The sequence below is a fragment of the Coccinella septempunctata genome, chromosome 6 (assembly GCF_907165205.1).
Source record: "Coccinella septempunctata chromosome 6, icCocSept1.1, whole genome shotgun sequence".
NCBI lineage: Eukaryota > Metazoa > Arthropoda > Insecta > Coleoptera > Coccinellidae > Coccinella > Coccinella septempunctata.
In genome coordinates, this window is record NC_058194.1 from 23219516 (window position 1) to 23235283 (window position 15768).

A 15768-nucleotide genomic window follows, 5' to 3' on the forward strand; every position below is an offset into this window, starting at 1 on the left:
GCCAAGACTTCCATCCAAGCACGAAAACTCGATTTCGAAAATATCGATTTTTTGGGTCAAAAATAAGCAAGGGGTTAGACCCCCCTGAAATGACCTATTTTTTACTCTGTCTGAAAATCAGGATGTTCTATTACTGTCTTAGGATATGGAGTGCATAGAATTAGTTTTGAAGATTCTGGAAAACCAAACAGTTGATGATTCAATAGAGAATTGCACTCCAGAGAGCTCTTCGAAGTCAACTCGAAAATGAAAAGTGGAAAAACAAAAAAAATTATTTTTTCCTAAACTGGGTCGGATATTTGAAATTTTGGTATGAAAGTATTAGTTTTCGAACACGCTTAATCTATTGCGAGCAATTTCGAAAGCCCATCTACCTTCTTTTAGATTTTCATCTGGGAAATGAAATTTTTCAAAAATTGCAATTTTCAATCTGCCATATCTCCTGTTATATTCGTCTGATCCAATTGGGATTTCCGGTTTTATAATCAGCATTTCCAAAGCTTCCACCCTAGCACAAAAACTCGATTTCGAAAATTTCGATTTTTTGGGTCAAAAATGAGCAAGGGGTTAGACCCCCCTAAAATGACCTATTTTCTACTCTGTCTGAAAATCAGGATATTCTATTAGTGTCTCAGAATATGGATTGCATAGAATTAGTTTTGAAGATTCTAGAAAACCAAACAGTTGATGATTCAATAGAGAATTGCACTCCAGAGAGCTCTTCGAAGTCAACTCGAAAATGAAAAGTGGAAAAACAAAAAAAAATATTTTCTCCAAAACTGGGCCGGATATTTGAAATTTTGGTACGAAAGTATAGGTTTTCGAATACGCTGAATCTATTGCGAGCAATTTCGAAAGCCTATCTCCCTTCGTTTAGATTGTCATCTCTGAAATGGCATTTTTAAAAAATTCCGAATTTCACTTGGGGATTCGTCAAGACCGAACGGTATTGCCGAAACGGATGATGTTCTCAGATTTATTACTAGAAGAGTTGCTCTTTCAGAATATGTACCACATTTAGATTTACGATAATTTTCTTGAAAGAAAAAGTACTCGCAAGTTGACCTTCGAAATATTCCCAAAAAGTTGGGGTCAGTTAAAAATTCCTCAAGACCCAACGGTTGTTCTGAAATTGATGATTTTCTCAGATTTATGACTAGAAGAGTTGCTGTTTCAAAATATGTATCGCATTTAGATCTACGATAATTATCCTGGAAGAAAAACCACTCGAGATGAACCAATTCATTGAAAATAGCCCAAATTGCAAGATAATGAGTAAAGTACGGACCTCAAAGACATTGATTCTCTTTCCCAAATCAAAAACCTAACAGTATCAACCTGCATCAGATTCTGGATAAATTTATCAACTTTTCATTAAGCCAGTTGTTGAACTTTTTCTGAAAGCATCAGCTGCACGTAGATAACTCATATCCGAGCCATACTCGTAAATTGCACAACCCAGGCCTTTTTGGTCCACCGTGACCACATTTCTCTTCACGCCCGTGTAAGTTTCTAGTATCCCGCATCGTCCAGGCGGGTCCTCCAACCTCCTTCTCCCCATCTTGCACGTTCCGCGCGACGAGCTTTCACAATTACTTTTCGCCCTGACAAAAAAATGTTTACATTCTACTTGAAAAGGCGCTCTCCTTCGCATGGCTGCTTATGTATTTTTTAAATGATGAGTTTCGCCAACACTCCTCCTCCACACACACACACACACACAAGAGTGAGTATAGTGGCATTTTTACATTGTGTGTTCGCAAATGGAACAGACGACAGTCGACTGAATAGCAGAAGACACGTCCGCCCATTCATTTGAAAAATGTGTCTGGAGAAAGTTTGCGTCGGGCACGCGAAATATATTGCGTTTTTCAATGTGTTCTTTCCTGAGTGATGCGTATATTATGGAAAGTATTCGTTTTAACTCAGCTCTCTTCTTCTCACATCATGATTTCGAATCCTGCGAAAATAGTTCCTGAGAATTGTTCCAGAAAATAAGTTTATGGGTTCAGTCCACTGCAGATTATGGAATCAGTTCAACTTTAAAATAAACTGCCCGTCAAAAGTTGAGGGCATTAAATCAATTTGTTTTCTCATCAGAAAACCCCAAGACCTTTTGAAATACGTACCTACATAGGTAGAGTTTTTCATGTGAAAATAATAAGATTTCAAAGAAAAACGATATTTAGAAAAGTATGCAACTTCTCGGGATACCGTATTAGTAGTTCTATTCACCTTCATCACAAAGAGTCACACAGAAAGTAACATGGCTAGCATAGGACTTGGACCGTAGAATTCCAACGATAAAATGACCCAATACCAAATGACTTTGCAAGAGCTGTACACACATATGCAAATATTACATACACTTGTAAACAATCATCCCACAAATTTCAACGCTGTACAAAGGGACAACCAGTACTACGAGGATGTATTGATATCTAGTTAGCCTAGACCAGTTCCGTGCATAAAAAAATATTGCGTTACCATAGCAACGAACAATAATTCATTAGAAGTGTCAGTGTGAAGTTTGAGTTCAAGAAAGTAAACCAGAATTACGGAATAAATTAAAAGAGAGAAGATGTCCACCGAAATTGTGAAAATCAAGTACCTGTATTTAAAAAGGTTAAGAGGTAAGCAGATTTACGAAGATATGCTTAATACCCTTGGTGATCAATATCCTTCGTATGCGACCATGAAAAATTAGACTGCAAGCTTCAAAAGAGGTAAATTTTCCATTGAAGATGATGTCCGATCAGGAAGGCAAGTTTCTGTGTCAGTCCCCGAAAATATCGGAGCAGTTCATAACAGGATATAATCAGACCATCGAATTGGGCTGAAACGGATATCTAAAGCAGTGATATTTCATACGAACGCGTTCATCATATAGTTCATGTCAATTTGGACATAAGAAAAATTGCTGCAAAATGGATCCCCAAATGTTTGAATGTTGACCAAAAGCGTGCAAGGGAAGAAGCATCGCGTTCGATCTATGCTCGATTTGAAAACGATGTAGACTTCTTAAACCGAATTGTTACTATGGATGAGACTTGGGTATATTTCTTCGACCCAGTATGGGTCGATGGAATGGCGACACTCTGGTTCTCCAGGGCCTAAGAAGTTTCGTGTCCAAAAATCTGCTTCAGTTTTTTGGGATTGCCATGGAGTATCATGATTGATTTCTTGGATAAGGGTAGAACAATAACCGGAGATTACTATTCGACATTACTGACCACTCTACGGAGAAAATTAAAGAGAAAAGACGCGAAAAGCTATCCAAGGGTGTTTTGTTTTTGCAGGACATCGCCCCTACTCACAAATCTCATGTTGCCACAGAAAAAATTCGTGATTTAGGGTTTGAATTACTAGAATAACCTCTTTATTCACCAGTTTTGGCTCCATTCGACTATCATCTCTTTCCTCAACTGAAGGTCTGGTTTGCAGAGCAAGAAGAAACATTTTTTTTAAAGGTCTAGAGACGTTGCAGGTTCGCTGTAATAAATGTATCCAATTAGGAGGATAATATGTTGAGTAATAAAATATTTTGACATTGAAATTTTGTTTATTTCTATAGTAGGCTAAGAATTTTTCAATATATCCTCGTAGATCAGCCAAACGTGATTTTCACCGATCCATTAGTTTGTATTTACACATCCCATTCAAGTAGAGACGTTTTTCTATTCCCGTTTACTGGCGCGAAAGGAGGCCTGTCAACGTTTGCAATTGTGTGAAAATGACGCTCTTCGGGAATACACGCTCATAGATGGAGTACTTTTGTCAAATTCTCATGAAATTTCGCTGGGTCAGCTGGTAGTTCCATAAAATAAAGAAGAATTTATAGATTGGTTGAATAAAAGGTGGCGCATTCGCCATTTTGCAACTAGTACTTACATTTATTGAAACAAGTAGCAATATTCCATAGCTCCAATTCCTTGAACTGGACAGGAATATTTTATTTTTTATGAGCGGTATAGTTCAATTATACGATCAATAAATTTGTCTGATTTTAAGTTTCTTTTCAAGAAAATGTCTATTTCCAGGTGGTGTATATGGCTCATGCTCTGAGGAGAATTTCCTACGCAACCTGTGATCCGCAACGACGTTTATTCTGCTTCTTAGCTCGAGAGCCACGGGGACATTTTTCTCTCCAATACTGTCACTCATTTCTGACAACGTCTTCCGAACAGGTAAGCAATATCCTTCAAGTCGTGGTTATGATTTTATTCCTGGAATATGAATGAGCTCCTATAGACTGTCTAGGAAAATCAGAAATATACGAGAAAGGAAAACACTCATAAAAGTATTCGGATTGATGTGATGAGCGATTCACGAATGGGATTTTCAAAGCTCCAGCAACCCTATATATGTATATAGATTAAACAAGAAATATGAAATGACTCATAATCTACGAATATTCATTCACTCGATGAAACTTTTTTCGAGCAATGCAAGAGTTTTTTTGGGGACAACATATTCAGATGTGAACTCAAGTAAAGTGATCGAACAATGAATTTTATTATCTACATGAAAAAAGCTTTTCAAATTACAAGAATTGTTGAAAATTGCCACCCTCGTCTAGGGTAAAATTGTCTTCTCCTGATGGATTTCCGAAGAGGGTTGCCTCTTATGTAGCGCATCTTGGAGAAGAAGCATTTCCGGATGAAGGCCTACAGGGCCTTTCCAACTCCAACAAACTTGAAGATTAAGATCCTGACTAGATTCGCAATGTTTATATATTACCCTGTATAAATAACTTTCATATGAAGATACTTATATGAAATTTTTTCTTCACCTAACGCTCTGGTTCAATATATTTGAGAATATTCATTGATCATCAATAAATCTATTCAATAATTTCATGTTGCCTTTTCTGCTCTAAGTTAAAATAATATATGACGTGCAATTGAATGCTGTTGCATGCCTCCAGTCAGTTATAAACCGGTTGAATTCAATTATGATGGCATAAAGTTATCGCGATATGTGTATTTATTGTTCAGGAAACATAATATGATTTATGTTTTACACGACCTGGTAATGGTATACTTGTTCTGGTTTAATATTCATGATTCGGTGTCGATAGAAAGCGGAGCCTTTTAATAAAACGCAACTTTGGAAGAAGGAATGGAAAATTTGCTTCCATAATCTCATGTCAGACAGTTTTTCCTCCACAGCATTTATGGATGATTTCTGGGTTCGGCAGGCAGGGCAGATTAGTTCTGATGAATTGAGTCTCTTATATGGACAAAACCAAAATCCTGGTAAGTCTGCCAGAAAGCCTTCAAACACATATCAGCCTGGAGAGTAAAACAGGTCGAGCAGTTCGACTACTTGGGAAGCTTCATAAATACTAGGGCTAACCTAGACACGGAAATACACAACCGTATCAATTCGGCATGACGGGCATTCTGGAAGCTAAAGGTCAGAGTGTTTCAAAATCACGACCTCAATCTGAAGACCAAGACAACCTAACAAACGCAACAACGTCATCTAAGACAGATAATGCACATCAGATGGTTTCACAAAGTTTCGAATGCAGAAGTCTTGCAACGCGCAAGTTGTACAACAATTGAGACGAGGGTCCGACTCAGATGGAGCGGCCTTATTCTGAGGATGCAAGACACAAGACTCCCAAAATAGCTCTGTATGGTGAATTGACAGAGGGATCCCGGAAACCAGACGGCCAGTATAAGCGGTTTAAGGATATACTACATCAATCCCTAAAATCAGTTAATGCCAATCATAACTGGGAACAACTAGCGTTAGACAGGTCACCGTGGAGGACTATGGTGCACAGTTATTATAATTCTGTGCTTAGATCTTTTTGTAGATTTATTCCCGGTAACGGGATGCAGCAATGAATGAATGAATGAATATCGATTTTCTATTAGAAATATGGTTGTTTTAGTTAATGGTTTCAAAAATATCTGTTATGATTTAATTGTTCAAGAAGATCAGAAACTTGAAAAGTCAAAAGTCAACGTATTCAACTCTCATCTGCCATGTTACCAACCTGAAAATAGCCTTAGATTTCGAATTTCGATTCGATTTTCGCATTGATAACATTATCACAAAGAGTTTAGAAATGCTTCAACTGATTTTGCGTATCGAAAAAAAATTACGAATACCTCAGGTCTCTATACTTATGTGGTATACGGCACTCATATATAGCCTTTTTGACATGGGTACATGGCAAGATAGGGAAGAGGGTCCAGAATAATATATAGGGAGTCTGAGATACGATTTAATCGCACTCATTCTTCATGCCATTGCAGAGATAATTTGATAAGGCATATCATTCTAAGTAAGCAAGATAGGAGAGTTTGGATTATCTCATTCTATTTAGGATTCTGGATGACTATTCCAGTTCCAATGATATTTGATTTCGCAAATCACTGGAAATTCTTTCGAAAAACGTTGACGTAATAACATTTTATGCCTATGTTTGGTAGCATATCTGGATAGTCCGTGAAAAATACTAGTGTTTGTTCGCTATCAAATTCTGGTCAACGAGCCAATCATAAAAGCCAGTGGCCCGCTGACGTGAAACACCCTATACATTAGAGATTCGAACATTATCGCAATCACGTCCCTGCATCTATCAACATTTACCGAATGCCCCGGAAACCCCTTGACCATCACCACATGTTAACTTGAAGCTCAACGTATACATTTGCAGAACAGTAGCGTTCGTTATTGTACAGTCCAGCCCCTGATTTATACCAGTCAAATTATGGTGCTCAGGTGCCAGAATGAATATGGCTGTCCGTGAAGTCCATAATTTATTTATAGTAATTACACGAACCAGTCCTCTGCTACAATTCAGCACGCGACGTTATTTTTAATGGCACTCTTGAGATCGATTTTGTTACCGTCGGTTTGTGAATAACTCACTAACAACTATATAACAACTTGTTTTCATGCCAGTTTTGCCGGTTGGGTGCGTGTTGATCGCGGGGTTGAACAAAAATAATAATTCGACGCATAGAATTGAATTCCATTCGTAGTCCAAACTTTCGGTTTTCGCATATGTTAATACGTTTATTTTAGTAACGTTTAATGGGAGTAATATCCATCGAATAATGGAAATAGTTTGTCGATTTAGGAGGGAAATTGTTGGGTTTGGCAATGGCTATAATTCTATTCGCGTGATTTTAGGCAATGTGATCAGGGGACTGGCAAAAAGTTTTGTTTTTGTTTTATTTCACTTTTGATCACATAGGAAAGTTTTATCCGGAATGGTGGTGATTAGCTTTCCAATGAGTTAATGTCAGCATAGCAACGTAATAGAGGGTGGCAATAGCCACGTTTATCAACGTTTAAGTAGAATTCAAATTCGAATACAAATATTTATAAAAAAGAAATTCCATAACTTGCGTCCTCCATAATTAAATGAAATAGGACTTTCCTATTTCCTGAAGGAATAGACCCGTTGAACAAATATTCAAAGTTTTATTTATCTCAGATGTTCCATTTTGGATTGATTGATAATTACTAGATAAAATGAACCATCATTTGAAAGTAAGTCGAATTTATCGCATCAAAAGCAGAGTTATCACATTTTAAAATTCTCCTTCCGAAGAGGGCTGGAAACTACAAACCCTAAGGAAGGAACACAAGAAGCCCTTCCGCACCTACCTGCCTCCCCCCCACAGCACAAGCAATGACCTTTCGAAACTCATTAATCGACTCTGCCGTACCTTGTAGAATATTTTGATATTAAAGAATATTAAATCAATAATAAAAATCAAACCAAATTATTCACCTAACAATACAAAAGAAATACAACTACTCAAAATATTCACCATCAACCACAAGAATCAAATCTTCAATCCAAGAGTGTTACATGTTACAATACACTTCAATAGATCAATAAGTGTTTACAAAAAAAATTATAGATGGCTGCCATTTTATTGGTTGCACAGAATCTTTCAAAATATCAATTCTTTTAAACTTCCGTAATTTCAAGAAAAAGCTGAAAATACCTATGATGTCTAAAACTATGGTGTACTCACTGATTCGATTTTGTTTAATGTTTGTCGGAGATGTCGGATTAGTTTCATTTTTTTCACTGTAGGTAGCGCTGTTTAGAATTTGACAGAGCATTGTCAATTGATATTTGAAAATGATTTGAATACTTTCCTACGACCTACGAATATTTTGTATTTATAAGCGATTATGGGTGTGTGAAAATATATTAGTTTCATGAAAGTGTGTAGAACATTCATTTATTCAACATGTCGTTCAGTTTTCTGTATGAACAATCAAGAAATACAGCAAAAAATTCGGTCAGATGAACGAAGATTCGGGACGAATATAGCTAAGATTTATGGCAATTTCACCAATATTTCAAAGAAACTGTATTGGAAATACGTACAATGATGTAAGCATGTGTATTAAGAAACAGGAATACACGAATCTATTCAACTCTTCTTCAAATATTCTTCACGAGTAGATATGGTGAAAATTCCCTTTCCTTCAACTGAATATATTGGATATTTGACCAATGAACTGTGTCTTATTAAAATCATATTGAATTACGCTCCTCATGAATACAATTTGTCAAAAAGAATTTTCTTGAAGAAGAATAGTTAATACTTCTTCGAAGCCTTCGATAGTGTTGAAATATTGACAGATTTATTTCTACAACGAAAATTGAGCTGTAAATCACAAATATTTCTCAACAACTGACAGAAGACAAGTTCATATTTTGAATTCGTTGATCGATATTCGATATCAACGCAAAACAAAATAAAACGAGAGAGATGGAGCTGGATAAAAAATCCTCCATTATTAACATCAATTCAGATTATGCAGTCCCACAGTCCATCTATTCCATTAGAAAGATGCACGTTGTAGTTTCAGGAAAATATCTGTCTCCATAGAAACCGCTGACGAAAATTTCCATGAGCGTGAGTAACCCGGAAAAGTAGACTTCCCACAATGGGACGCCACTGAGGGCCTTTATTATTACCTCCAGGTAATTTCATAATTGAATCTGCAAACTAATTACCTAGCGAACCATATTCCCTAATAAGTAATAACAGTCAATTAATTCAATATCTCGTGACCATTGTTCTTCCACATCCAGCGGGAATCTTCATAGAAAATTATAACAAAGTCAATTAATAACTGTCAACCCGCGCCGCTCCAGAACAATTGAGAAGTTCGCAACCCACCCCCTTGATCCAGAATTCATGAAATAACGAATTGATGAGGCCATTAGCGGGTAGAAGAGGTGCGGGGATTGTTGTTTCTGAGTATTCCGCACCTATCATGAGAAAAACGACAGATGTTGCTGTTGTGTAGTTATTGAAATGAAATGGGGATATTCGTCATCATCTTTCTGCAGAGGTAAGCCCTGTTCACCTCCCGCCATCTTGATAAATAATAGGTGGAAAATTCACCAGATAATATTCCCTGAACGCAGCTCTGAGCATTCCTACTCCACCATTCCAACACTCACAAACTGTTCTCTTCAATATCTTTGCTGGAAGCAATAACTCCCACAAAATTTCTTATATCAATCTCCTTCTGAACTCCCAATGAATGATGATTACACCTATGTATTGAAATTAGGTGACTTCTCACTGGTTTCTATATCCAGAACTTTCTTCATTTCATAGCCCTGATGAAGACTTTGTAATAAAGTTGGCATTTTACCAAAAACTTGGTTTTGTGAAGAAAGACCTTGACCTAGAAACCTGGCAGATTCGGTTAATTCAGCTCAATGTTGAAAATTTTTGCCAGATATTTCTCATACCCCCTGAGTTCATCCCTGTTTCGGTTCATATTATTGCAGGAACGAGCAAACTTGGTTAACAAAGAATTCTTCGTTTGTTTCGAACGTAATTGAATATGTATTATGTTGCTTTCATCGATTTCGACTTGTGGAATTATTTTCTTTGTTCTTCGCTTCCAATTCTTCTGGATGACTTTTCGGTTCATTTTGTGAATTTAATTATTTTCCTTCATTAAATAAATTTCAGAAGGATGGTACTGAGAAAAATTTTCTGAATTTCTCATCTTCATGCCTCGAGTTGGGATATTTTTCAAATAACTCACTCCGACACAATCTAGTAGCTCTGCCAATAACAGATTCCCGTAATTTTCAATTCACTGCCCATGTCAAATGCAGTGATATAAGAAATTGCCACTTTCAAACTCCTGACAGCAGAACTACAGGGTGTCTGTTAATAAATGCGAAGGACTTAGGGAGATGATTCCCCGATGAAAATAAGCAGGGGTAGTTCCTATAAATTTTTTTCGAAATGGACTTTCCTTCCAAGATACAGCCTTTGATGCAAGCTTCGATGACAAGTTGACAGTTTTTATTTTTTTTTACTGGTTCTAAAGAACACTGAGTCATAAAACTATACACAATATGAAGCACTCAGTAGATGTTACTCATACAATCTTTTAGACCTCATAACTTTATTATTAGGGGTTGAAAACAACGAAGGTCTATAAGTCAGAGAGTTGATGCATGTATTTTAGCGGGAGGTAGTCATTCTATGGAACAATTATACGACGAGATGGAATGAACAGTTATCAGAACTGCTTGTAAGTTTTGCAAGAGACTTTTTTTCTCCAAAATTGAATGGAAAACCATGAGAGAATTTAATTTCTCGAAAATCTATCCCATGAAAATAATTTTTGAAGGAAAATCATTAGGAGTTGTTATTTTCAACGCCTGATAATAAAGTTATGAGATCTAAAAAAATTGTGTGAGTAACATCTACTTAGTTCTCCATATTATGTATGGTTTTATGACTCAGTGCTTTTTATGAAACGTAAAAAAAAGAAAAACTGGGTACTCGACATCTCCTTCCATAGGCTGTATCTTGGAAGGGAGGTCTACTTCGAAAAAGATTTATAGGAACTTACCCTGCTTATTTTCATTGAGGAATCATCGCCCTAAGTCTTTCGCATTTGTTTACAGACGCATTGTATAATTCTGAGGTGACTGTAACCCAGACCAAACAGACCTTGTTGGTTTTGACTATTCCGTTGAGTTTTCTTCGGTTCTTCCATACCATTTTGGAATCGATGATATAAGAGTTCAAGACTCTAACCACAGCCTGAATGTCAGAATGTATCGCCATATCACATTTGTGATAGTTTCTTTCAAGGTTCATTTCATCTTTTGATTACGATCATTCTGAAATTATTATTTCAATGCCATTTCTGATAGTAGTAACACCTTCAATGACTTCAAGCATAATTTCATTTGACACCAGTTTCAACACCAGTAATATTTAAAAGCACCAATGGACATTTTTGGTTCACCTTGCTGAAGTTATACTCTCGAAAGAAGAACTCATTGAAAACAAGGTACCTCAATGAAGGACTGAAAAAGTATAAGCAATTAACGGGTATTGATATCGTCATATAATATCCAAAAATTGAAAAATATCATAGTCAGTAGTTGTATGGGAAAAATCGATTTGGCCCTCTTAAAGGTTGTAACACCCTCCATAATCAATATCAGGCATAAGTTCATTGTACAAAAAGCACTTATTTCTTGGTGATCTATCATCGCTAAAAATATTGCTCGAAATTCCCTATTTACCTTCTATAAATGCATAAATTTTTACTATACGATGAGAGTAACCCCCAAACTTGAATTTCCATGAGTTCCAAAGTAATTTTCGGCCAACCCATTCTCACGCCAATAAAAGTGGCGAGTTGAGGCGAGCCGATCAGATATAACTCTGTACCCCAATGAAATTCAAATTAAATCAAACAGTTTCCCCTTCAAATTACTGCAATTCGTTGTTCCCAATGCAGACTCCTATCTGACAATGGCATCTTAACTACATCCCGTGCCCAGCCCTCCGCGATAAGAATCTGATGGCCCACAAATATTTCCTATCTATGTCGTATCTCCCCAGCGGACATTGGCCACTGCTAGATAAGTTTCATTGCTCAATACAAACTTAAAATGTTTGACTTGAGGGAGAATTTGGGGACGTTTATGGGACCTTTCGTTCATAAAACGAGAAACGAGCACTGGGATTATTCGATTTCGTTTTGTGGCAATTTATGTATTTATAGAAATTGTGGTTTCGATCTCCGCACACTTGGAAAATCATCACGTGCTGCTATAAATCTCGGAATATACATCTTTTTGACTCTGCAGCTTACAGAGGACATTTTCGGATATACGTGGAAGTAGTTTACCAATAGTAAAAAAAAAGGGGGCACTGACAATAATAATATTAAAGATACCAGGAAGGGAGGTATATGGAGAAGACCATAACAGAAGAAGAAGCTAGACGTAATAAGTCAGGAAGATAGGTATCAATAGGATCAATAGTACTTATAACCTTAGGCCTAATTACTCAGAGTATTAATTGACAAATCCAAAGCATTTAGTAAAGTATGGCATCCAGTAATCATTTATGAGATTCTAAAACCGACTTACCGACAGTAGGTTTTCGTCAAACTTATAAAATCATATCCACATTAGCATGACGAAAAAAACTACAGACACACATTGACAAGCTAATAAAGCGGTACAGGAAATTGAGTATGAAAATAAATGAAAGCTAAAGACAAAGAATAATGTTTAAATATAAAAAAAATCAAGAAACATAAATCAAAAATTATTATAAAAATAAATGACAAAGAAATACAATGGCAAATAAATAAAGAGAACGCAGCCAGGAAAGCGAGAAGAAACAAACGATACATCTATCCCCTCAAGAACTGGAAGAGCAAACTGGACATAGAACTGAAAGTTAGACTTTACAATTCAATAACTGAACCGACTTTGACATTCGAAAGAAATTTGAATAATAAACAAGAATCAACTCAATAAATTGGTAATCGTACAAAATATAACTCTAGACGCAGAATGGTATATAAGAACCGAAAACATCAAACAGATGACAGAAACCACAACAATCAACAACAATCAAAGAATACATAACAGAAGTCATGAAAAATGCGGTATTAGTGTGAATATAGACGAAAACAAAGAATCAAGAGACCGAGGACCATACTGAGAAAAAACCTGGAAACAAAATAGAGAGATGAAATTTAACCGACAATATTTTAAGGAGAAAAAACCACAGGAAAACGAAGTAGAAGACAGCAACAAGAGAAACAAGTTCTATTCGGCAAATACAGAAACCCAAGATGGAGAATGCTGGAAGAGCTTATCACCTTTTCGATTTACGCTTCATTAATTCTTGAGCTTTGGAACCCTCTTTGTCGTTTTTTCAGAGGACTGAAATACAACACACCTACACAAGCCAAAATTCATATTTTTATGGTCTTTAATTTTCATTCCTTGTATTGATCGGCCTGAAATGAGAACCAGAAGAGGTAACTAGCATCACAGTTTTTGAAGAGTTCGTGTCTAACATTATTTGAATTGGATTCAAGCTACCATCGTCGTGACGGTGCCATATTACCCCCAAAGTGGAGCAGATTGTGAGAGAGTTTTCAGTATCAATGCTGCAAATTAAATATTCACGATTGTTCCATTAAAGAGATCACAACTTATTTTTGTAATACCTAAGGGCTCTGAAAGATACGCAAGGCTTCAGGGAAAACATTAAAATTCACTTAAAACCGTCGAGACGGTAATCAGCCGAACTGCAGACTTTTTTGTGTTTTCTATTGAACAGTATTTGAAAAATATAACCTTCTGAGGTGAAATTTATGCACTGTAGTTCTCCACTTAGATATTATAGAAACTTTTCCTTCGGGTTTCTCTAAGGTTTTCACGTCAATGATAAGTATCAGCTCTTGCATTTATTATTAATCTAATATTGTTTTGGGAATAACTGTGAAAATTTGTCTTTTTCGGGAGGTTTAGAAATAAGGAAACTTATTCTCAGTTCTATTTTTCCTAGTCTCTATTTGGATGAGTATTTAGTTTTGTTTTGTTATTGTTTGTGCTCCATTATTTTTTATTATATAGGGTTAAGAGTTGTTTCTTTTTATTTTCTTTCGTTTCACTTGCTTTCCTCCCAAATTATGTTTCCGTATTGACTCTCAGTGGTAAAATTCAATAACTGACCAGGCCAGTTTAAAATTTCAACCAAATGAGTTTTCCATCAAGTCGAACCTTTCCCAAGCAACTCAAGACCTATTCAACAACATGTAACGTTTATCCATTAAAACAAGAACACGTTTCAATTCCGTTCTTAATTGAAGCCACCCCTTCAACTTCATTCGCCAGTTCGAAAGAGAAATGCGAATTTACTGCAAATCCAGAAAATTACTTCGAATCTGTGTTCTATCTTTTCCAGGAACTCCTAATGAAATATACGAATATCCACTAAATTAAGTCTTACGCGAAAAATCCGCGAAGGAAATTGAATTCTTATACAACAACAGGTTACCTAATTCACCCCCATAGGGTCTGTTTTTCATTTCGATTTTATCGCCGCCGAAGGGGCTCTAGGGGAACTTCTGGAGGAATGCCCTCTTCGTTTGACGGTTCAGCAGCTGGAAAATATAAGGGTTGTGAGGCAATTCGCATTTCAGCTACGAAATTATTCCTTGGAAAAAGTTTTTGGATATACGGTTGTTGGGAATATCGAGTCAGAGTATGAAGACATCTTGTTGAGGAAGAAAAACAAATAATATCTATCACGATATTAAAAAGTTTTCAATATTCTAGATTCAGGTCATAATATAGACTCCTGTTCATAATAGCTTACTCTACAATACAAGGGAAAAGAACTTCAATCATAATAAACCATTCGTATGATTCACGATAACTGATATGAGAGTTAGGAGCTGTACACTGTGAGAGCTCATTCAACATCAAGTTCATATCAAATATTCAGCTGAGCTTATCTATATGCAAGCTTTCGTGTGAGACTTCTTGTACATTATTGCGAATATATCGACACTAAACGTAAATAAGGCGATGCAGTGAGCACTTTGTTCCCATTCGAATTTGAAATGGAGCATTCAATAAATGTATTCATAAATGTCACACGGGAATTCTGAGAGAGAACATCTAACTTTATGCAAGTCGTTCGAAAACGTCGTATTTGTATGTATGCGCACGATTCTATCGTAAAACATATCTTTATTTTATAACAGAAATATCTGCATTCGACTCTCGAAATTCAGAGCCTTGTCACGTTTGAGGAAGTTCAACTGATCAAATTCAATGATTTGTTTGGCTCTGCTTTTGTCAAACAGGATGTATTTCGATCATACGGTTTTTCAACACAACCATTATTCTTCATTGGAATTCAATTGAATGTTGACCTTTTTCTGAATCCTTTTTCCATATAAAACAAACGGTTATGTTAATATTTATTTGATTATGTTTTTGTTACACTGCCATTGGCAGTTATGAATGGTGTAGTTGAAAATATGTTAGCGTTCGAAACTATTCTTATAATTATCATACCTCAATATACAGTGGCTCATTTCTGTTTGTGTAAGAAGAGATAAATCACTTTGACGAGATAGTGTTTTGTACCCCTGTCTATCCTTTTGAGCTGGTTTGTGGTAGTTGTTAGGTTACGCTTGTTCTCTTAAAATGAAGGTTTTGATGATGATTGAATAGTGAGATCACTAAAGTCATAAAACTGAGGAAAAAAATCATACCTCAATGAATGATGACTTCTCTGTCATCCTGTCAATGATATGTATATGAGCAATTTGAAATTAGATTTTTATTAGGTTAAAAGTGCTTGTGTCTTTTGTGATACGAAAGAATGAAAAATGCTTTGGCTACCGCTCATTTGAATGAATGAGAATAAATGATGAATTGATATGTACACTATTATTTTT

The 15768-nt window shown here is 36.1% G+C and overlaps 1 protein-coding gene across 1 annotated transcript in view; it reads left to right on the forward strand.

Moving 5' to 3' along the window:
* LOC123314849 overlaps positions 1 to 15768 on the forward strand; it is a 358596-nt gene that overhangs the window by 224828 nt on the left and 118000 nt on the right. Inside the window, exon 5 of the mRNA XM_044900234.1 lies at positions 4041 to 4187. Coding sequence (XP_044756169.1) covers positions 4041 to 4187 — 147 coding nt within the window. The remainder of the gene's footprint in view (positions 1 to 4040; positions 4188 to 15768) is intronic.